This window comes from Cucumis sativus, chromosome 5 (genome assembly GCF_000004075.3).
Source record: "Cucumis sativus cultivar 9930 chromosome 5, Cucumber_9930_V3, whole genome shotgun sequence".
In the NCBI taxonomy this organism is placed as follows: domain Eukaryota; kingdom Viridiplantae; phylum Streptophyta; class Magnoliopsida; order Cucurbitales; family Cucurbitaceae; genus Cucumis; species Cucumis sativus.
The window spans coordinates 22,233,701-22,255,895 of NC_026659.2; the positions used below are offsets into that span (position 1 = coordinate 22,233,701).

Consider the following 22,195-nt stretch of genomic DNA (forward strand, 5'->3'; position numbering starts at 1 on the left):
AAATTTTATACATGCAGTACTATATAATAACACACTAATTTTCCTTTTCTGCAAAAACACCGAACTCGAAGTGTTTAAAATAAAGAAAATTGTATTAGATGACAAATATATTTTTTTAAAAAGAGCAGTTCATAATACTTTTTTTTTACATATTGCAATTATGATAAATATGGCAATAAAAGGTTATTAGAGCGTTATCTATTATAATAAAAAGAAAAGATTTTTTTACTATTTTTACAAACGCCTCTTAAAATAAAGTATTATTTAATATATATGATAATCTAACTCTTCAAAATTAATATTAAAATACAAAATTGATAATATAGAGATAGCACGTGTCCTCGTTGGTCCTTATATAAGTCCACCGCTAAGTAGAAAGCTAGGTGGTGGGGATTTTATAAAATTCAATAACTTGAAAAAAATATATAAACCTAAATAGCTTGAGTTTGGTTGAAGTAAATGAAAATCTTATAAGTTTATTTAAAATATAAGATTATCTAAAATGAATAAAACTTAGTTGTTAATCTGAATTCAATGTATGGAAATAATTAAATTATAATATGAACTAGAACAAAATTTTTAAATAAATATCAAATAGTTTGAGTAAAACTATTTAATATTTAGATTTTAAAAACAATGATAACTAAAATAATGAAATTAAATGTAAATAATGGTTGAACCCAAAACCCAATTCAAATTGTGTATATTCGTTTCACATTCATACCATCTTCTAAACACAAAAGAAAAACTAAAAGAAGTTAAGAAAAAAAGATTTTGAACGGAATATAAAATAAAAGGAGAAGAAAAAATAAGGTTTCCCTACCAATTGGCAATTGCATCCAAACGGTTCAACGTGACATATTAAAAATAGTTCTCCACACCATCTACACGTGCCGTCTCTTATGTATATATATAGCCTCTTCATTTTTCATTTCCAATTTGAGTTTCTTCCTTTCATCTCTTTCTCATTTCATCGTTAGGGTTTTCTAATCGAGGAAAAAAAGTAAATTAATTAACTCCATCATGGCGTTGGAGAAGGCTAAAGAGATTGTGGCTTCTAATCCCGTTGCCGTCTTCAGGTTTCTATCTCCTTCTTTCTCTTATGGTTATTTCTTTTCCTAAGGATTTTTTACTGATTGCAAAATTGGATGATGTTTTTGTCTTCTTTACAGCAAGAGTTACTGTCCATTCTGCGTCCAGGTGAAGAGATTGTTGACTAAGCTAGGAGTCAGTTTCAAGGCTATTGAATTGGACACTGAGAGTATGTAATCTATGTGTTTTGTGTTCTGTTCCTTCCGGATTTAGGTTTCCTAACAGTTTCATGGTTTTCTTTTAGTCAATTAGTGAAATCTTGATTAATTTGTGGCTTTTGGATTTTGTAATTTAACTTGTTTGTGGGTGTTTGCGGAGAGATTTAATTTTTGATGCATGTTCTTGTTCTGATTCTTTAGGATAAGGAAAACTTTCAAAAGCAGAACTAAAAGCGTTTTTCGACTATTCATTTGTAATTGTGAATTAACTGTTGATGATTTTGGAATGTCTTGCCACGTTTCAATGTGTTCAAATGGATTCAGTTTGAACGATGGGTATCGGAAAGGAATCTGGTGAAAAGATAAGTAGGGACATCGGTGAATGTTTGTTTACTTGTATTGAGAATTTGTTTATTTTTTATTATTCCTTTTTTTCTTTTTCTGGCTGTGAAAAATCGAATTTTTTAAACCTTTGGTCAATAAATTCAACTGGGCCCATGATATTCTTTTGGCATCTTCAGTAGAACTTTTATCTGATTGCAAAATTGGATTCTTGAATCACATTTTCTTGACTTTTCTTTGACGACCATAAATTTTCTTCCTAATCATGCATAGCAAAGTATAAAATTTTGTCTTCTGCTGATTAATTGGATTAAATTGTGTCTTAAAGGTGATGGAAGGGAGATACAAGCTGCACTTGCTCAGTTTACTGGACAACGGACCGTGCCCAATGTTTTCATAGGTGGGAAGCACATTGGTGGCTGCGATGGTAAATGCTCTCTACCCTCTGACTCTGACAGTGCCTTTATTTAAAGCTTGAATTGAGTGGTGAATATAGAGTTAAATTTGCCTTTATGGGTCAACGATTGATTTAAGATATCTGTGTTGGAACTTATTTTATTCACGAATTAGTCTTCACCCATCTTCTTAAAACTTTTGAACTTATTTTATTCACAAATTTGTCTTTACCCATCCGATGATTTTAGCTGCAAATTTGAACTTCTATTATTTGTTAATTGATATTAATAGTACATCACATATAAAGTTTGGTGAAATCAAATTACTACTCAAACCCATGTAGGAGTTCTGAAGAGACAAACCCACATGTGAAAGAAATCAAGGGTTAAAATATCATAATTTATCGACCTAAGTTTTTTCCTTTTTTGGGGGGTTGCTTTGCAGATACGATGGCACTGAACAGCAGCGGAAGGTTGGTTCCTCTGTTGGCTGAAGCAGGAGCAATTGCCAAAGTCGCTGCTTAGAGGAGGAGTGTGAGTATGCTATTACATAGGGTACAAATAGATAAATAAACCTAACTTTCTACTACTTGTGTTTTCTTTCTCTGCTGTTTTCATTTCTAATGAAAAAAGAAAGTGCTTTCAAAGTGGATTGTAGAAATAACTGGAAGGAACCTATGCTTCCTTTGGATCTAATGATAAATTTATGGGGCTTCCTTTGAACCTGTTTGGATCACATCGATTGTTTGGTTGGTTTTGTTTCATATATGTATATTGAATATTCAAGATTTAAATGTCTGGACTCTAAGAGTTATAAATGTCTGGACTCTAGAGTTATTAATGTATGCGTGTATATGTCTATCTCGATCTATCAATTTACAAAATATTTTAGTTAGTTTTTTTTTTTTTATTTGAAAATAATTGGAGTTTTAAGGAATTGTTCATTGTTAGTCAAACTGTAATCGTGGTTTAATTAGACAACAACACATGTCAATGTGGGTACATATTTGATATTTGTGTATTATTGTAAATTATTTATTATAAATAGATACTTATCTTATTAATAATAAAAGAACAATTCAATTGAAAATAAAATAAAATTTGATTTGAATTCAAAAATAAATAAAATTTTCATCAATTATGATTTGACATGTGGAATATAACTTATTCTAATTAAAATAAGAGGCTTTGTACCATTTCAACCTCCATAACTCCCTCTATAACATCCATTTGTCTTTATTCAATCGATTTTACAATTCTATTATAAAGATTAAAACGTGATATTCGATTTTCTTTCCTTTTAGAAAAGTATTAAAATTTTAGTTTTAGTTTACAGTAAAATTTAAGAAAGATTTAGACCATTTAGACCATTTCATATAAATAATTATTTGGTTTTTATTTTTGTTTCTTTTATAAAAAAATTAGCTAAAATTTAGCTTATGTACTAAAAAAAAGAATAAGTTGAAATTTGAAGAAAAATATAATTTTTAAAAATTTGTTGTTGTTATTATTATTATTTTAATTTTGGTTAATAATTTTATTTTCAAACATGTAATTAACTAATAATTTTTATTTATCTTTTAAAATTAAAATTAAGTTGATAAACATACCTAAGCTATGAATCAAAATTTGAGAAACTACCAAAAAAGAGGAAAAATCAAAGGTTTGTTTTCATTTTTAAAATTATTTTGGAAAATAAGCATTAAATTTAATAAATATTATAAAAAATAGAAAACAAAGAATCACAGAATTAAGACTATTTTTCTAAGCACAACTTCATTCTTTTAAGCACCATAAAACTTAAAGATCTAGAGGAATATTTTTCTAAAAAAAAATTAGTAATTTTTTAAGGTTGAAATTACTTTCTAATATGATTTATTTAAATAAATATGTTAAATTTGTTTATTTAACCTACACTATAATATTATATATATATATATATATATCACGACATTACTATATAACACTATCTATCATAATCTTTCTAAAAAATACATATTATTTTTGGATCAAAATTAATTATTTTGATTTAATTTTAAATATTATTTACTTTGTTAAGTTCAATTGAGCCTAAAATTAAGTTTAATTGAGACCAAAATCTAAAATGATTCAAATATATGTAGATTCAAATATATGTAGTTGAGTCACTCTATGAAACCCACCAGAGAACTCTATAGATAGAAGAGTTATGATCAGTAAAGCCAATTTTTGACTCTAAAAGATAGACACAATTCTCACAAGAGCTAGAAGATTGGTCGATAAATATTACGTGCTCCGCTTCTTCAAATGGATGCTAGAGAGAATCAGAGATGATCAAATTCTAAAGATCAAACCACCTCAAATCAACAAAAATACAACATTAACACTAGTTCAACTCCACGAATTAAATTTTTTCGAAAATCTTTTAACATATATGCTCACCATCACAACACTGGTTAATAACAATACTATGGCCATCCATAAATCAATCCTCCATCCAAACAGCCACCAAATTATATGTTTGGAGCTGTCTCTTAATAATTTTTATTTTTTTTGGTAAAAGAGGTGTCCCTCGTCCAATAATGATAGTAGTGTTTAGGTAGGATAGGGTTGAGCTTATCCCATTGTGATAGCAACACATATAATTTTATTAGACCCATTCATGTCATATGGACACATGAAACAATTTGATTGGACTATCTCCACCAAACCTTTCATTGTGACATAAATTGACCCAATCAAATACACATAAATTTATGGGTACCTTCACACAAAGGCCACAGTGTAGACTCTAATTTGATTAGATTGACTTTAATGTCTTCAATTTTTTTATGGGATGTTCACACACAAATTCACTTATGTCATCAAATTTGATGTGATTGGTTTGGAAACATATTTAAAAAACATTTATTCATGATTTCGACGTTAAGGTTTAAAGAAAACACTCCCGTTCAGTTTGCTAACACAATATTAGGGTCTAATCATACGGTTGCTTATAGAGATTTCATACTTAGGAGTTTCAAAATTTTGACATAACATCTTGACAAACCGAATTGGATCGAACCAAATCAAGTAGTTCAATTCCTTTTTAAACTATGAAATAATCACCAACATGGTTGATGTCTATGTTAGTAAACTTTGCATGATTCACCATTGGAGGGCTAGAATGAGAACCAATTAATTGTTCTCATGAACTTCTTCGATGAAGGGATTTTGGACCTCTACTCGGCGTCGAAACATCATCCGCTTCTTGCATGCGGACGATAAACTTGAAATATCACTATAATTTTAAGCTTTAACGTTGGTTTACTTATACCCGGGTCTCAAGTCCACTCTTTTCAAAACTCATTTTCTTCGAACTTGTTAAAACTTTTTTATATTTTTAGGACCAATAATGTTTTATTTCCTATAGTCTTTTAACCTTATCATATTTGATATGACAAGGAATATTAAGTAATGAAGTAACCGTTACTCAAAGTGTTGTATGCCATATATGTTCGATATACAATGTATTCCATATATCATTTTGTATACTTACTATGTAGCTTTATTATGTGTGAATGTGGGACGGATAACAAGATTTATGTTTTTATGTTATATATTCAAGATACAATGATATTTCATATATTTCTTTTGTACATTTACAGTATTGATCTAATATGTATAAATCAAGGCTCGAAACAAATGAGAGATATTGCTCTGTTTTATGTTCAACATACTTTGATATGTTCCTTTGTATATATTCTACGTGTAATATTTGTAAAATAATAAATATTCTACATGAATATGTCTACCTAATGAATATATAATATATATCATATGTTTGACTATCTATATATATATATATATATAATAAATAATTATAACAATTTTCACAAAAATAGTGAAAAGACAAAAATTGAATAAATGAATTAAGATATATATTATATAATGTATGGTATCTTATTAGAATTAAAGACACATGACGATTACTATATATATGTACACACTAGGAAGTACATAATATAGGCTTATGTCTATTACAACATATACTAAGAAGTACATAATTAGTACATATGAAATATAGGATGAAAAAAGGAAAATAAATTTGTGAAACCTAAATCTCAGTGAATTAGTTATTTAAAATTTTTTGTAAAACTATAAATCAAAATTTAAATTTGTCATATGGAAACATAATATACAACCATTGTTTTTAAATTTATGTTTTCAGATTCTATACCAAAGACGTTATAAAATTTTCAAAAGCTAAAATAAAAGTATTTTAATTATTTAAAATTAAACTTATAATGAAGACTGATTCCACCACAAATTTCCTTATTTTGTGGTCTATTTATAAGCGGATTAGAAGGGTCCTGGAAAATGGAAAATCGAAATTCGAGTAAGAAAGATAATATATAATTTAGAAAAGAAATAAACCGTAAATTTAAATCTAGAAAACAAACTCAAAATCATTATAAAACAAAGCCGTAATTGTCAACATAAATGTGACAAAGAGAGGACGCGGGAGATGATATTAATAAGGCCACTTTGGGAAATATGAAATTGTGGTGTTAGGTAGGGTTGGGAAGAATTATAAAGAATCCCTTACATTTGCTGAAAGGTCCTTTTCAAATTTAAAGTATCCTATTAGTCCTTGCTTCCCCTTACGACTCAGTACTCAAACTGACCCTCCACTTGGAGTGGGCCTTGTTTACACCTTAACCATAAAATCAATGGCGCCATTTTCTCACTCTTCATCTCAATCATCACTCCCCTCATTTTCTGTTTCAGCCATTGGTTTCCATGCCCCATTCATTCTTCCAGATCCTTCTTCTCTCCTCCAATCGCCGCCCCATCGCCGGACCTCCTCCCCCTCCCCCCACGTGAAATGCGTGTTTCACGTGTGAACATTTCTTCTTCTTCTTCTTCTTCTTCTTATATTCTTAATCGTCTGTGAGATTTTTCTTTCATTGAGATGTGGAATAACGCTGTAATGGCTTTGGCTATCTCGTTTTCCCCTAATTCTATTGCTACGGCTACTGCGGCTATTCCATGCCCTAACCGAACCCCTAATTTCCCTCACTTTTCGCACATTCTTCATTTCCGTTCTCACGAATCAATTCCATGGCGTTCTTCTTCTTCTTCATCCATCTCTGGTTCTTCGTTTGGATTTACTCCGAGGTTTGAGAAATTTGTTGTAATGGCTGCTTCCTCTGTGCCGGAGAGTGCGGGGGAGGGTGTGGAATCGGTTGATTTGGTTCAGAATCTCCGGCTTGGTGCAATGTTTGGGATTTGGTATCTTTTGAATATCTACTACAATATTTTCAACAAACAGGTTCTTCACCTCCTAACTCCATTTTTTTTCTTCTTTTCATTTTTTGCATTACTAGAAAAACAGTTTTTCTGTTGGGATCAGGAGGAAAAATATATATATTTGTTTTATTTATTTCAAAATAATGGTGAAAGTTCATTTATTTCAAAATATGGGTAGTTTTTGTCCATAATTTTATTTGTATGTGTGACAAAGAATTGGAAAATTACGATGAAACACATCAAAATATTTTAAAAATTTTGGTGAAATTTCAAATTCATATATATAATAAAAAAAAGAAGTTGCTTATTGATCATTTTGTTTTTCTTTTCTTATTAATGAAATTGACAAAGCTAACCCAATACTAAAAATATATAGTTTTTGTTTTCGAAAGTTTTTCTTTTTAAATTAAATAAATAAAATTAAAACCTGAATACGGACGTTCACATCTATAGTTTGAATTTTTAAAAAATTACTGCAAATCTAATTTCTATTTAGGTTAAATTTTGTTTTAATTTGGTTCTTAAATTTTAATATTTACATTTTAGTGTATGTTTTTCTTTAATTTTTTTTTTAATTATCATAGGTGGACCAAGTCCCTTTGCCTTGTAGGTCCATTAATAATTAATTTGTGAACTTCTCCCTCCTTCTATTATTTGAAAGAAAAAACATGAAACTTAAATGGATTATGGACAATTGTAAACCCAACTTAAATGGTTGTTATTGCACTAACAAATTTTCAAAATTTTGGATTTTATCATGGGGCATAATCAATCGAATTGAGTTTAAATTTAAGCTTTATCTTAGAAAATCAATAGAAGAAAAACAGTAATAAAACGTTTTCAAATTTTGCTTGATGACTACACGTGTGAAAGGAAAGTTCATTATTTGTCGTATCTAATTAACACAAATCCTTTTCATTCTCTGTCAAAATTTTGTCTTTCATTTGCTTTGCTGCATCCATATCCAATTGGATATTTTTATACACCATATATATATATATATATGTACATGACAATAACATCCACAAGTTAAAAAGTGTAAATATATTTATACTTTTAAAAAGTATATATCAGATAAATAATTAAAGTACCTCCAAAATTTCTAATTACATTGTCCATTTCTTACCAATTAAATTTGACAACAATTATAGTCTTCTATAATTTTTTCAAACTTAGATAAAGAGTTTCAAACGTCCCAATTTTGGGTTCTTTTGATTTATTAATTTTAGTGATTAGGTAAGAAATTAAATAGAAACTCCTACTTTTTACTTTTTAGCAAAAGGTAATACGTGCTCTTTATTGTAACAATATTCTTCTTTTCTTTACAAATTAAGTTATTGTTAGCTCAAATTTAATGTTCAACGGTTCCTTTAACAACCATATGTAATAGCTTATATCTGTTCCATTCACCAGGTTTTATAATAAAAAACACTTTATCAAATGTAGCAAAAATAAACCAAAATAGTTATAAAATATGCAAGTCTATTGATATCTATCATCTTTGAATTCTAAAATTTTGTTTTAATCGATTTTCTCTTAAATAATTTTTCAAAGTAAAATGTAATTTTTTTTTGTCATCTACTTCTTTTTTTTATCTTTCCTCTTATTCTTTTAATAATTATTTTCCATTTTGAATGTCATGTCCACATTTAAATTTTTTTAAAAAGGTTCAAAACCTTTTAAAGCTATTCCTAAAACTTTGAGAATAAAATAATATATTCTGAAACTTTAGGGATGAAACAAAGTTTTTTAAAGCTCGTAGGGTAAAAAATAATTTTTCAACTGTTAAGTGTCTTTTTTTTTTTTTTGTTTTACCCTCTCTTGATAAATTTAAGTTTTAAATAGCGAAAGCTTAACTTTTCACCCAAAAAAAGAAAGTGAAAACTAAAGCATTGGGGCAAAATTTTCTTTGCAGTAATTAATTAGGATGAAATTATAATATGTGTAGGTTTTGAAAGCCTTTCCGTTTCCAACTACGGTGACAGCTTTCCAGTTCGGGTGTGGTACGATCATAGTAAACTTAATGTGGGCTCTTAATTTTCATCACAGACCCAAGATCAGTTCATCCCAGGTATTACCTTTAACCCCTATTCTGTTAAACTTTCTAATCACATAAAATTAAATTTGGTATAATCCTGATGGGTTTCTGTTGCTATTTCAACGGTAATGATTATGTACATGGATTGCTTTTAATCACGATTGCTTAAGCATTTTGCAATGGTAGTTACCATTGAGGTTGTTTACTATTATAAATATCATTATCTTTTTTACTCTTACCATTTAGAGTCAATCGGTAACGGTATATGTAATAGTAACTGTAACTATGACTAATCCATAATTCTCCTTGTGTCATAGTAAGATATCTATAAGGGTATGAGGAAAAACTTGAATAATTCATTCAAAAGTATCTAATGGATTCCACGTCATTTTCAAATGTAACGAGGTTAACCATCCTCAGTTCTATAATTGGATTGCATTTGTTGATTAAGAATTAAAATGTGTCTCACATATTATTTACGCTTATAGAATACATGTAAAAATTAATAAACGTAATCAAATGGAATCCACTTTTTAGATTTCTATTAATAGATCATATTTTCAGAAAATAAACATAACTTAGTATCTAGTAATTTATTTAACCCTAAACTTTTGTTAGCTATAAAAATAGACCAATTAGACAAATGGAGCATAGTTTAACATAGTAATCTAACATATACACCTATCCTTGATGTTGGATATTTAAATTTAGCATACCAATGGTTGTACTTAAAAGTGACCAAGTAAAATATTGGTATATGTTACTGAGATGTTGAAAATCTCACATTAAAAAAAACCAAGAGAACTCACGCTTTTTATAAAATAGATGAGCTATTCCTTTTATTGTTATTTAATTTTGAGATAGAACCTTATATTGTTAAATATGGTATCAAAGTTCATAATAATCTCAAGTGGATATTCAGTCCAAATAAAATGAAATTAAGATCCGATAAAAACTTGTGAATCCAAAGAGTTATCATTTTAAAGGACATGTTGAGAATCTCCCATCAATAAAAACAAAGGAACAATTCATACTTTTTTAGATAGAACCTTTGATAGTATATTAATAATAATTGACAAACTCATGAAAAACAACTTTTTAACTCACCTCTTAAACCATAAGGATCAAGTTTGAAAAACATTATCCAAACATTAATATGGTTTTAGTATTCACTATTCAGTTGGTCATTTTTATTTTATGTAGGAATACAGTGATCGAATTTAGTTAGTAATTTGTATTTGATATTTATTATTCAGTTTGCTACCATTCTTCCACTGGCTGTAGCGCATACAATGGGAAACATATTAACCAATGTGAGTCTTGGGAGAGTTGCGGTTTCATTTACTCACACCATCAAAGCAATGGAGCCATTTTTCACTGTCCTTCTCTCTGCTTTGTTTTTGGCTGAGGTACCTCAACTTCACTATCCACTTTTTTTTCGGTTGATGTTTAAATTGGCCTCATAGATCATACTAATTTTGGAAGAATCTAATATGTGAATGATAGCAAAATAGGACATTCTAAACATTGGATAAAAGATTAAATCAAGTTTGGCTTACTTGTATCGCTAGGTCCACTTTAAAATTTTTTATTGAAAAAGTGATTGAACACCGAGATTGCAATTAAAAATTTAACCTATTCACTTTATATGCAAACTATATATTGTTTTGAGCTTTCTCAATGAAAAACTAAATAAGATTTGGAAACTCGGTGGCCAATCTTAACCATGATGGACCGAGAAAAACTGTTTTAACGAATTTTCTAGAAGGGTGAGAGTTGTGAATCTGTCATGGATGGAAACTTGTTTAGATTAGTTCAGACAATTTCACTAATTTCTTACTCTGATTAGAATTTGGATTGATGAACTGTGTGAGGAGTGAGTCTAAAATAACTTGATTTACCCTAAATAAACTATGAAAAAACAATTGTGGTAACAGGTTGTGAGATTGGTGATTAATGAATAAAAAAATTGATCAACTTTTGTGCTGCATTCACATGCAGAGGCCCAGTTTTTGGGTTGTTTTTTCTCTGGTTCCCGTTGTAGGAGGAGTGGCACTCGCTTCTTTTACTGAAGCCTCATTTAATTGGTAAGATATAAGATCCTCATCTTACTTATTTTCACATCCAATCTAAACAATCAAGAATGTCTGATTCAGAGACATTTTTGAGTTTAGTTTTCGATTATATACCTACACCAAATTGATTCTCGTTGTTTGGAAGGAATTTTGAAGTGCTTAAAAAACTAACAACCTTAAAATAATGTGTAACAAGCCTCTGATTTTGGGTTACAGGATTGGCTTCAGCAGTGCCATGGCTTCAAATCTTACCAATCAATCACGTAATATCTTCAGCAAAAAGCTCATGGTCCACAAAGAGGTACGAGCTGAACTTTCTATACTTCAGTGTTTTCAAAATAACACATAAAGTCTCTGATGACTGAACTCTTTGCTAAGAATTTTCTTAGACAAAAATGACTATAAATTACTTTTCTTATTGTCAATTTGTGTTTTGAGATGAAACATCATGATATTTAGTATCATAACCTACACTGAACGGAAATTCAACCGAAGAATGATAAACTCAAATAGGTACTACTATCTTAAAGGGAAAGATGCTTGAATTATTCCTCTCCATGGGAACTTGTTTTGCGATGGAACTAATGTTTATGCAATATAGTATTGGACCTAATACACCTTATGATTTTTAGTTGAATGGCTTGTTTTATCTTATTTTATTTTTTAATCTCTTGGTCTTTAATTATTGGGTGTTTTTGAGCAGGCACTGGACAACATCAATTTGTTCTCTGTAATTACCATCATTTCGTTTATCCTGCTGGTTCCCTCGGCTCTTCTCCTTGAAGGCACTAAATTTAGTCCTTCATACTTGAAATTAGCTGTAAGTGAAATGAAATACATTCCATTAGTAAGTTCCGTGTAATTCTTTGGTTTCTTTTGTTTTCTATTTTTAAAAATTAATCGTATAAACACACACCCCTTCCACCCTTAAACAGTTTTAAAATTTTGGTTAACAATTCAACACTTTTACTCTAGAAACATTCAAACCATGGTAAGAAATCAAGTGGAATTATGCTTAATTTTCAAAAATGAAAAAGAAAAAACGCAACGGTTATCAAACGGGTTTAAGAATTTATTTGCTTCATTTACAATATTGCCACTAATGGGGCCTGTTTCTAATCTTCTTAATTATTATTTCAGGCAAATCAAGGGTTGAATATTAGAGAACTATGCATTAGGTTACTTCTATCTGGCATCTGTTTTCATAGTTATCAGCAGGTTACTAAATTTTCATACACATTCCTACATCTGTGTTTAGTTCCTTACGTTGTAAGGTCGAAACATGGATATCAAAACAAGAAAAACTCGATGACCAAATCAATATTTGTTGGTTTTGCTGGTTGGGCAGGTTTCATATTCAATACTACAAGAAATTTCACCGGTGACCCATGCAGTAGGAAATTCTTTGAAGCGAGTGGTGGTTATAGTGTCTTCGGTTATTTTCTTCCAAACAACAGTCTCACCTCTAAACGCCCTTGGTATTTTTTTCTCATACCCTTCTTTACAATTTGCTTAATACATTTAGGCTTCCTTCAATTTAAGGGAAATTGCCATTAAAATAATAATCTAAATTACTGAAATGGTTACCATCATAGGCTCATCCAGTGTTTGATAAGTGGAATTAGAAATTTTAAAGTTAATATTTTGGAGTTGGTAAGTCTCTTTGATATGAAAAAAATAAAAGTAAAAGAAAGATAAAATGACTTAATAAAGGTGCAAAATTCAATTGTAAACCTTTTTAAGTTTAGAACTTGTCGGGTAGAAAACGTGAAAACTAAAATTTGAGAAACAAGATATTTAGTAAAAATAGAGTTATATTTGATGTTTTCATACACGTTTAGTCTCAGATTCATAAATTTGAACTTTAATTAAAATAATGTTTAAATGTGTTTGATATTATATATTTATAAATCATAAAATTAGTCTAACAATAAATTATTATTTATAAATTATATTTATTTACAAATAAAATTTCTTTAAAAAAGTTGGTCAAATTGTAATTCTAGTTCACATAGTTCGATAAAACTTCTCATATGTAGTTCTTATGGTTTGAAAAACCTTCATGTAATAGTCCATATGAACGAGACTATTTTCTATGAGTTTATCAAATCAAAGACTCCATACCAAACTATAAGTATAATAAATTATAGAGACCAAATTTTTAATTTTAACATAAAAGAGGGGTTTTAAAAATTTAAAAAAAAAATTAACTAACTATTTACATTACATTTTAGGGAACTAAACTATTTTTTTTTTCAATTTTACTATGAAATATAAATATTTTGTCAAAAAAAACATTTTCCTAAAAAGATTTATGGTTATTATTTTGCAATAATTATATAATTTATAATACATTACATAATAAAAAATAGCTCTATTAAATACATAAAGAGGGGACTAGTTAGCATTTTGGAAAAAAAATCCAAACTAATATTAAAAAAAAAGTTTAAAGAACAAAATTCACAGGTCAAAGTTGGTTTAAACGTTTACCATAGAGATCATGGTTGGTTCAATATAGATTTGAGGAAAAAAGAAAAAGAAAAACCAACTCCAACCAACAGTTGCACACTCCAACATTACAACTGTGATTTTAATTTTGGTTGCAGGAACGGGCATAGCTCTAATGGGAGTTTTCTTGTACTCAAGGGCTAAGCGTATGAACTCAAAACTCAAGTCTTTGTAAATTATTATTATTATTTTGGATATTTATAATTTGTGGCAATTTTAAGAATAGTAATTAAGTATGTAACAACAATTTTAAAAATTGTAAATATAGCAAAATCTATCATCATAGATCAATATTTGCAACATGACCTATAAATAAAAAACTTCGATAGATTTTGTTATATTTATGATTTTTTTAAAAATATTGTTATATACTTAATTATTTTGAATCTAATTGCTATATTTGCAACTATTCTTAATATTTTTTTTCCTCTCTTAGTTTTTATAACCACGTGTAACATACAACTAGAGTTTACTATACCACTAGAATTTGTAGTTTTTGTGTTTTCTTTTTGTCTCATATAATAGTCACTCTTTTTTCTCTTTCTTTTATACCTCTAAACTATAGACTTGTATCAATTAACTTCAAACTAATAGTTATATTAATTTAAAGTCTAAACTTTCAGGAGTGTGTTTAAATAAAACATTACGAAAGGCTTAAGTCGGATATAATTTTGTAAGTTTGGGGTTTAAATCAATGCATTTATAAATGTTCAAAGTCTTAATGAATCTAATTGTTAGCTAGTATGAGGTTTATAAATTGATAAAACTCTAAAGTCATAATTTAAATTGATACAAACCAAAAAGTTTAGAATATACGGTAGATTAGAAGTTAATTGTTTGTTTAATAGACAATATTCAATAGTATGTTTTTGAGATTCATCGAATTCTAACGCCGTTTGTTTTCAAATTTTACTTTTTTTTTATCTCTTGGTTATAAAATTTTTATTTTTCAAAGTTTATTTTTCAAATTTTATTTATACTTTGTTTTTAAGTAAGATTGTTGTATAAAAATAGAAGTAAAAATTTTATAAATGTTCCAATTTTAACTCTTAATTCCAAATGTAAGAGTGAGTCTTGGGCTATTTATTCTCTTACAAAAAGAATATAATTAAAAAGGAGAAATTATTGTAAATATAAGGAATTTTGGGTGCATTGAAAATATAGAAAATATATGGAGGGTAGCTATGAAAAAAATTTCATTAACAAAATTGTAACATTATTTTTAACAAGACAATTATTGTATACTAGAAAAAAAGTTCACGTTTGACCTTTGAGTTAAATGAGCCAAAGAGTTAAATGAGCCAAATTTAATCTTAATTAAATTATAAATTTAAGTGAGTGAAAGTAATATTTTCATTTAGTTATATATTTTATTTAGAACATTGTTTCAAATGTAGCAAAATATCATTGATAAATATTGATAAACTACTATTATTTATTACTAATTGGTAATGTCATTGTCTATCATTGATTGGTCATTGATATATATACTATAAAAGTTTACTATATTTGTAAATATTTTCAACAACTTTGTCATTTAAAACAACTTTTTTTCATTTATATGACAAAGGGAAAATTAATAATCATTGAAACATGCATGTTATTAGAGAACGAAAGTGCACTTCAATCACTAGATGATTTAGTATAGTATAAGAGCAGTTCGACTCCCTCAAGATTATGTTCTTTATATATAACCAACATAATATCAATATTAGGAGTGAATCAAATTGCTCTTCAATCTCTCTAGATTTAGGTTCAAGTCTCACTTATATTTCTTATTTCAACAAAATTTTTAGATCCACTATTATTAACTTCAATTATTATTGAATTGTGATCATTTTAATTTGGTGTTTGTAAGGTTAATCTTTCTTTAGAAGGTTAATGATTATCGAATGTTCAATATTACTGCAATAATAGTTTTTTTTTTAAAAATAGGAAATATGACCGAGAGAGAGAAATTTGTATCTAAATGGACTTAATTTTAAGATATATTTTCAAAAAAAATTTAGAGAAAACCTACCGTTTTAGTCCTTATGTTTGAATGAATATGTGATTTTAGTCCTTTAAGTGTTGAAAGTCTTCAAGTTTATATAACAATAAACCCATTTGGTCAACTAGTTTTAAAAAATAAATTTTCAAAGTCACTAAAAATAAATGTTTAATTTTTTAAAAAATAATTATATGATATTTAAAATTAAAAATAGTTGTAGAAAACATATAAATTTTAGAAGTTATTTCAAACTTAAAATGTTATATAATTATTTAAAATAGAAGTATAAAATTAAAACTCCAAAATCAAATAAATCTATTTTTATAAATTTGAAAATTAAAAAATTTTATTTTAAAATTTAGGGACTAGGAATTAAAAAGAATTTTTAAAAAGAGGAGAAACTTATTTTGAGTTTGAGAAATAGCATAAAAAGAATGTTTATTTAAATTTTTTTATATTACTATCATTTTGAAATTTTCACATTTTATTTTATTTTGGAAAATTTATAAAAATATATATATCTTTTTTTATAATTTTTGTATTCTATTGTTTTCAAAATAAATAATAAAGTAATAAAATAAAAGTTTAATCATACATGCATATTACTTTATATGTTTTTTAAAAATTCAACAACATTAATTACATACTTAAATTATTTATGGAATTCTTTTTCCTTTTCACTAATTTCAGTATTTTTCTAATTAATAATAGAGGTGCAATATTGGAATGTCATTATAATATTTGAACAATTATATGAAAATGCATAATTATTTTCGTGTCAGATCGTAAATAATTGAAGTTTTTAACATTAGTATGATATTGAGTTATACTTGATTCATTTTAAAAATAAAAGAGAAAGGATCAAAAACACAATATTTGACAAAATATTTATATTTGGTACAAAAATCGAAAAATCATGTATAATAAATTTGATCTTTTTAGTGGTTTTGTTCTTTGAAGTCACTACAAGAAAACAAAGTTCTCGAAAGGCATGAAAAAAGTGTCGGAATTTGTCATCTATGCCGACATAGGCTTGAAGATGTTGAGACAACATACATCTTCTCTGACGCCACGCACGACGATGTCGAGGTAACGTTTCATTAATATAATAATAATTTTTCTCGACACCACACATCGGCTATTGCCCCAGCTACCGTCGACATGGCATTGGGTGACATTGAAAAAAGTGGAAATTATTATTAAAATTTCTATCAATGCCGACATATACTTGCATATCGTCAACCATTTGTCGACCTGTGACGACGTTGGGTTGACCACATTAGCAAATGTTCAACCTTTAAATAATTATTGCAATCCTTCTCCGACGTCGAAAAGTGAAATGATGCGCTTTTTAAACCTTCAGTCGACGTAGGGTTTGACAACATCGGAAGAAAGTGTGACGTTTGAAAATTTTTGAAAACTTTTTCATTGCGCCATAATTAAGTGACTATGTCGAGAATACCTAGAGAAATATCGATGTAGTCACTTATGCCATCGGGATTAGGGGTTCTCACGACGTTTTTGAGCTGCATCGCGAGAACCACTATTAACAAAGTGTTATGTGTTCATAGAACACAGAACACACGAGAGTAAGAAAAGAGAAAGACGAAAGAGAAAAGAGAGAGAGTCGTTGTTTGTTGTGAGCCACTATTGTCGTCCTTCAAGTCCTTGCTCGTCGCTGTCCACCGCCCACCGTCCTCCTTTTCATCGTCGAGTTATTTCGTCATCTCTACATTTCGATAAAGAGTTGTATTTATTTATTTTTTTGTTTCAGAATAAATATATATTGTAGATTAGGTTGTATGTATACTATTGTACATTGTATGTATAGATTGTGAATTGTAGATTATATATTGTATGTATGTTTGGTATTAAATTTGTTGCATGAATAATTAAATGTATGATTGATATTAAATTGTATGTATAGGTTGTATATTGAAATTGTTGAAAGTTTTTTAATTAAAATTTATATGAATTGTTTAAGAATTAAATTATACGTATATATTGAATTTTGAAAATTGTAATATGTTAGGATTTAAATTATTGAAATTGTGATTGTTATAGAGGGATTTAAATGTATTGAAAGTGTTGAATTGATGAAATTGAGAATTTGTTGAAATAATCTAAATACTGGAAATTTTTATTGATTATTGTTATGGTTATCCTGCAGTTATGGTAGCATATAGTTTATTATTTGTGATTATGATTTGTTTGCTAGAAGTAAGGTAGCGTTTATTTAGTTATACTATGGTAGCCTTTATTGTTTTATAATTTGTTCGCAGTGTTAGGTGGCTTCTAACGCTTGTTAGTTGGAAGCGTTAGATAGATTTTTTAGTTTAAACCTAGATACTTGTGAGGTGTACCTGATTCATGGAGTAACCTTTTAGCATTTGAGAGGAAGAATGTAAGACTAAGTAAACGTACTTATGTTCTAGGTCTTTAACGATGGACAAGAGTTGGATGAAACTTAAGAATAAATTTTCGGTTAAGTATAAAGGAGTTTTTCAATTTTTAGAGGTTGCGAAGTATCGCATAAATGAGTACGAACGGACAAAGATTAGAATATATTTCAAATATCACGAAATATAGTTTTTCAATTTCAATTTTCAATTATTAACGATTAGAATATCCCCCTCCTACACAAATTGGGTGTATCATGGAGTGCAAGAGACGAAAAATATATTTCAGAATTTATTAAACCAAACCTTGGCTATTATGAATATTCATCCTTAAACTTTTTTGTTTCGTTGATGTATGTGAGGGTTCTCAACGGTTAGAGCAACAGGTCCTTCGACATGTTGTTAGAGATATTAAAATGTGCGTTTCCAATGTGTAGTACGAATATCCCTAGCTCATTCTATGAATCCAAACAAAAATTGTGTGACTTGGGCCTAAGATACGAGACTATTCATGCTTGTAAATATGACTTAGTATTGGAAGAATTTTGGAGATTTGCAATATTGTCCAACTTGTGGTAAGTCTCGGTACAAGGTTAGTCATAAAAAATAAGTTCTTAATTTTCAAAGTTCACTTCATATCTACGGAACATTCGTTTGGGATTAGTTTCTGGTCGGTTTAATCTGATTGAGCATATGAGTACCTCGTATAGTATGTGTCATGTAGTGTTAATTCCTTACAATTTTCCACCTTAAAAATGCATGAAAGAGTCGAACTTCTTCATGTCATTGCCAATACCTGGTCCAAGATCTCCTAGTAGGAAAATTGATGTTACCTCGAACCAGGCACATCGGTCTTTTACACCAACGACCCAAACAATGGTGTCAATTGGAAAGTTCTTCAAGTGACCCAAAATAAACGTATATGGGATGTTGAGGATCAACAACTGAATGTACTCGAAATCGTTGTCGGACATTGTGTGGATGAACACATTGAGGATGACACCTTGTGTAGGCTCGACGTTGATCTTATAGTGGTGGAAAAATCGATTGTGCACATGATGTCGTTGTGCACTTCATAAATGATGATGATGAACACTTATCCGTTCAAAGCAGATCAAGTGATGACAAATAATAATGACAAATCACGTATTCACATATATTTCAATTTTTTATATATTCACTTTCGAATACTCTCATATGTTTAATTAATTTTGATTTATACGCCCATAGATACTATGTCATTCTCTGCCAGTTTCGATGAGAGTGATGCTCTTTTTTATTTCAACGTCAACAAGTTCAATGACGCAAGAGGCACGTCATCAGTGGGCGACACGTCAGGTTAGTCATTGTTACATAATCAATTAATTGCATAAACCTGGAGTTCTATTTCTGATATCATTATGTTTTTATAGATGGCTCTCAACCTACTGCTCGCACTCCTAGAAGACGAGAGCACTCGAGGAACTTGAAGTTGGATAGATACGTGCAGCAAAATGGGAAGATCCCCATATCCATCGTTCCAAGAAAAGATAAACCGATCTCCCCACATGCCATTATCTTCAGTTGTACCATTGTCGAGTTAACGCGGGATACTTTTCCAGGTCACGCTCTTAAGTGGACTGGCACTACTCCGGAGTACATCAAGCTTGTGAAGGACAGTTTACAGGTAAGTTTTTAAATTACCCGTACACATATGTTACCTATGTATATATATATAATCCTAATCTGTGTCTAATTTTATTTTGTAGCAATGGTTTATGTTGGATTTCACAGATCCAACACTTACTCGATTTGTTGAGTATCAAATGCGTACCTGGAAGGAGTTCAAGGGGCAGAACCACCGCCATTTTAAGAAGTTCAGTGATCCTGAACAAGCACGTGCCAACCCACCCTCCATATTGAAGAATCGTGTGGAAGATTGGCACTTCCTCTGCGATCACTACCTTACTTGACAGTTTCAAGTGATTTAAAACTTTTAATGTTCTCAAACGGTAGTTCATTTTTTGTTTTTTGTATTTAACATTTTGATTGTTTCATGTAGAAGTAATCAATGATGAACAGGGTTGCTGGAGTGAAGCAATCTGACAACCACAGTAGTGGCTCTAAGTCGTTTCTACAACAACAACATGAGCTCGCTGAACAACGAGGTCATTCAGTTGATCGTGTGGAGTTGTTCAAAGAAACACATGCTCAGGGTGGCCAGTTCGTTTCACAGGTGGTTGTGAATGCTCATGTAAGTTTATGCAATACTTTTGTCTTATTTTGTACATTTAATTTACAAGTTTGACTTAATTAATAAAATTTTCTTGCAGAATCAAATGTTGGAACATCAATCCCACCCTAACCCAAAGAGTTCTCAACCACTATATGGGGACGAGATATGCGAGACAGTCTTGGGTAGACGAGCGGGCTACTCAAAAGATCTTGGTTGGGACCCCAAGCCAAATTCTTGAAACATTGTTGGTAGTTCTTCGTCTAAATCATATGAGCAAGAGATGTACACTAGGGAGGTTACCAAGCTAAAAGCTCGTCTTGAGGAAGTGACAGACTTGCATGCACGAGCAATACAAGAAAACAACCATGAAGAAAATGCCCAACAGATGGAAGAAATGAGGACAATGATGGGAGAACTCACTCGAGCACTTGTGCGGTACATATTTTTCAACTTTTAAATTCTTTAATTTCTTATTGGGTGATATATATCTAAATTTAATTTCATGTCATGGTAGGTTTTGAGGCATGGGGGAACTGTCATCTATGACGCTTAGAATTATGTTTTAGTTTTTATTATTCATGTAATTTTTGAACCTACAAACGTGCACTTTTTTAATATTTGGATTAATTTTAATTAAATTTGATTTGGAAGTTTAATAAATTTTTATTAATTTTATGTTAATTGTTTTTAGAATTTGATTGAATTTAAATGGAATTCGATCTAATAGCAAAAAAATAAAAAATAAAAATATTATTAAAAAAATTTGATGCACAAAATGTGTTGGGCATGGATGCATTTATCAATGCAGCGTCAGGCCAAGGTTCGCTGACACCACGTCAGTTTTTCCTTTATGTCGGCGTAAGATACGACGTCGACAATACCCTATTGTCAACGCGTTGACCATACGTACACAATACTTTATTCGACCAGACGTTGGACAAGGCTTTTCCAGACGTTTTGTGGTAGAGTGTGCGTTGGTAAAAAACTTTAGCTGACATTGTCCGGTTTGCGCGTCAGTTTTGCCTATCCTGATGCAGTACTGTCGACACTCTCCTTGTTGTGGCCTTGTGCGTCCGTATAGACATTCCTTAGGTGTTTTGTGATTTTTGTTGACACATGTCTGCATCCGGAGAACCCTTACTTCTTTTAGTGAGTGTAAATAGTTTGTCGATTATATTTTTTTATTTTTGAAAAAACTCCAATAAAAACTAAAAAAAAGAGTACTTTAATATTACAGTTACTATACCCTCATTTATTTTATCTTTAATCATAGAAAAATACATTGATATACTTCAAAATTTTCAAGGTTGGTCTTTTACAAAAATCTCAATGCAGTTTATTGAATTCCTTTGAATGTTAGATAAAAATTAGAACCCATAATAAATGTGGATTTTAGGTTAAATCGTCTTTTCTTTTTTATTTGAGGAATTCTTTTGTTTGTATCACCAATATTCTTCACTTGTTTTAATCTAAAAACCACTGACTTAGATTGATTTTAAAAAATATGTAAATAAAATGTTTTAAAACATAAATAAAATATATTATAAAATAAAAAAATATATATACATAAAAAAAAATGATTCGGGAGGAGTTTGGGATGGGTATCCTTGCCCATCCCCAATTCGGAGACCCGATTGGTGTCCCTGATTTGATTGGTGAAATTTTACTATCATGTTAAGTTTATAACTCAAATAAAGTAGAATGATGAAACA

General features: G+C 29.4%; 3 protein-coding genes across 3 annotated transcripts; all 3 read left to right on the forward strand.

Moving 5' to 3' along the window:
* Positions 1-918: 918 nt before the first annotated feature.
* LOC101203007 (glutaredoxin-C6) lies at positions 919-2,805 on the forward strand. The gene is made up of 4 exons (XM_011657109.2): positions 919-1,079; positions 1,173-1,261; positions 1,921-2,019; positions 2,433-2,805. The coding sequence occupies exons 1-4, from the start codon at positions 1,024-1,026 to the stop codon at positions 2,510-2,512; spliced, it is 324 nt and encodes a 107-aa protein (XP_011655411.1). The 5' UTR covers positions 919-1,023; the 3' UTR covers positions 2,513-2,805.
* Positions 2,806-6,677: 3,872 nt separating this feature from the next.
* Positions 6,678-14,423, forward strand: LOC101217436 (phosphoenolpyruvate/phosphate translocator 2, chloroplastic). Its single transcript, XM_004142804.3, has 9 exons — positions 6,678-7,280; positions 9,207-9,329; positions 10,553-10,705; positions 11,298-11,383; positions 11,588-11,672; positions 12,075-12,191; positions 12,512-12,589; positions 12,720-12,849; positions 13,978-14,423. Exons 1-9 carry the CDS (start codon positions 6,921-6,923, stop codon positions 14,052-14,054), a joined length of 1,209 nt encoding a protein of 402 aa, XP_004142852.2. The 5' UTR covers positions 6,678-6,920; the 3' UTR covers positions 14,055-14,423.
* Positions 14,424-17,756: 3,333 nt separating this feature from the next.
* LOC116403757 lies at positions 17,757-21,158 on the forward strand. Its single transcript, XM_031885308.1, has 5 exons — positions 17,757-19,606; positions 19,681-19,934; positions 20,017-20,501; positions 20,581-20,918; positions 20,998-21,158. Exons 1-3 carry the CDS (start codon positions 19,504-19,506, stop codon positions 20,218-20,220), a joined length of 561 nt encoding a protein of 186 aa, XP_031741168.1. The 5' UTR covers positions 17,757-19,503; the 3' UTR covers positions 20,221-20,501; positions 20,581-20,918; positions 20,998-21,158.
* Positions 21,159-22,195: the final 1,037 nt, after the last annotated feature.

Excerpts from the sequence above, each read along its gene's own strand:
- LOC101203007 (XM_011657109.2), top strand. The coding sequence starts at position 1,024 with ATGGCGTTGGAGAAGGCTAAAGAGATTGTGGCTTCTAATCCCGTTGCC. Across the intron at positions 1,262-1,920 it reads TATTGAATTGGACACTGAGA|GTGATGGAAGGGAGATACAA; the intron begins GTATGTAATCTA and ends TGTGTCTTAAAG. Across the intron at positions 2,020-2,432 it reads GCACATTGGTGGCTGCGATG|ATACGATGGCACTGAACAGC; the intron begins GTAAATGCTCTC and ends GTTGCTTTGCAG.
- LOC101217436 (XM_004142804.3), top strand. The coding sequence starts at position 6,921 with ATGTGGAATAACGCTGTAATGGCTTTGGCTATCTCGTTTTCCCCTAAT. Across the intron at positions 7,281-9,206 it reads ACAATATTTTCAACAAACAG|GTTTTGAAAGCCTTTCCGTT; the intron begins GTTCTTCACCTC and ends TAATATGTGTAG. Across the intron at positions 11,673-12,074 it reads AGCTCATGGTCCACAAAGAG|GCACTGGACAACATCAATTT; the intron begins GTACGAGCTGAA and ends GTTTTTGAGCAG.
- LOC116403757 (XM_031885308.1), top strand. The coding sequence starts at position 19,504 with ATGTCATTCTCTGCCAGTTTCGATGAGAGTGATGCTCTTTTTTATTTC. Across the intron at positions 19,607-19,680 it reads ATCAGTGGGCGACACGTCAG|ATGGCTCTCAACCTACTGCT; the intron begins GTTAGTCATTGT and ends ATGTTTTTATAG. Across the intron at positions 19,935-20,016 it reads TTGTGAAGGACAGTTTACAG|CAATGGTTTATGTTGGATTT; the intron begins GTAAGTTTTTAA and ends TTTATTTTGTAG.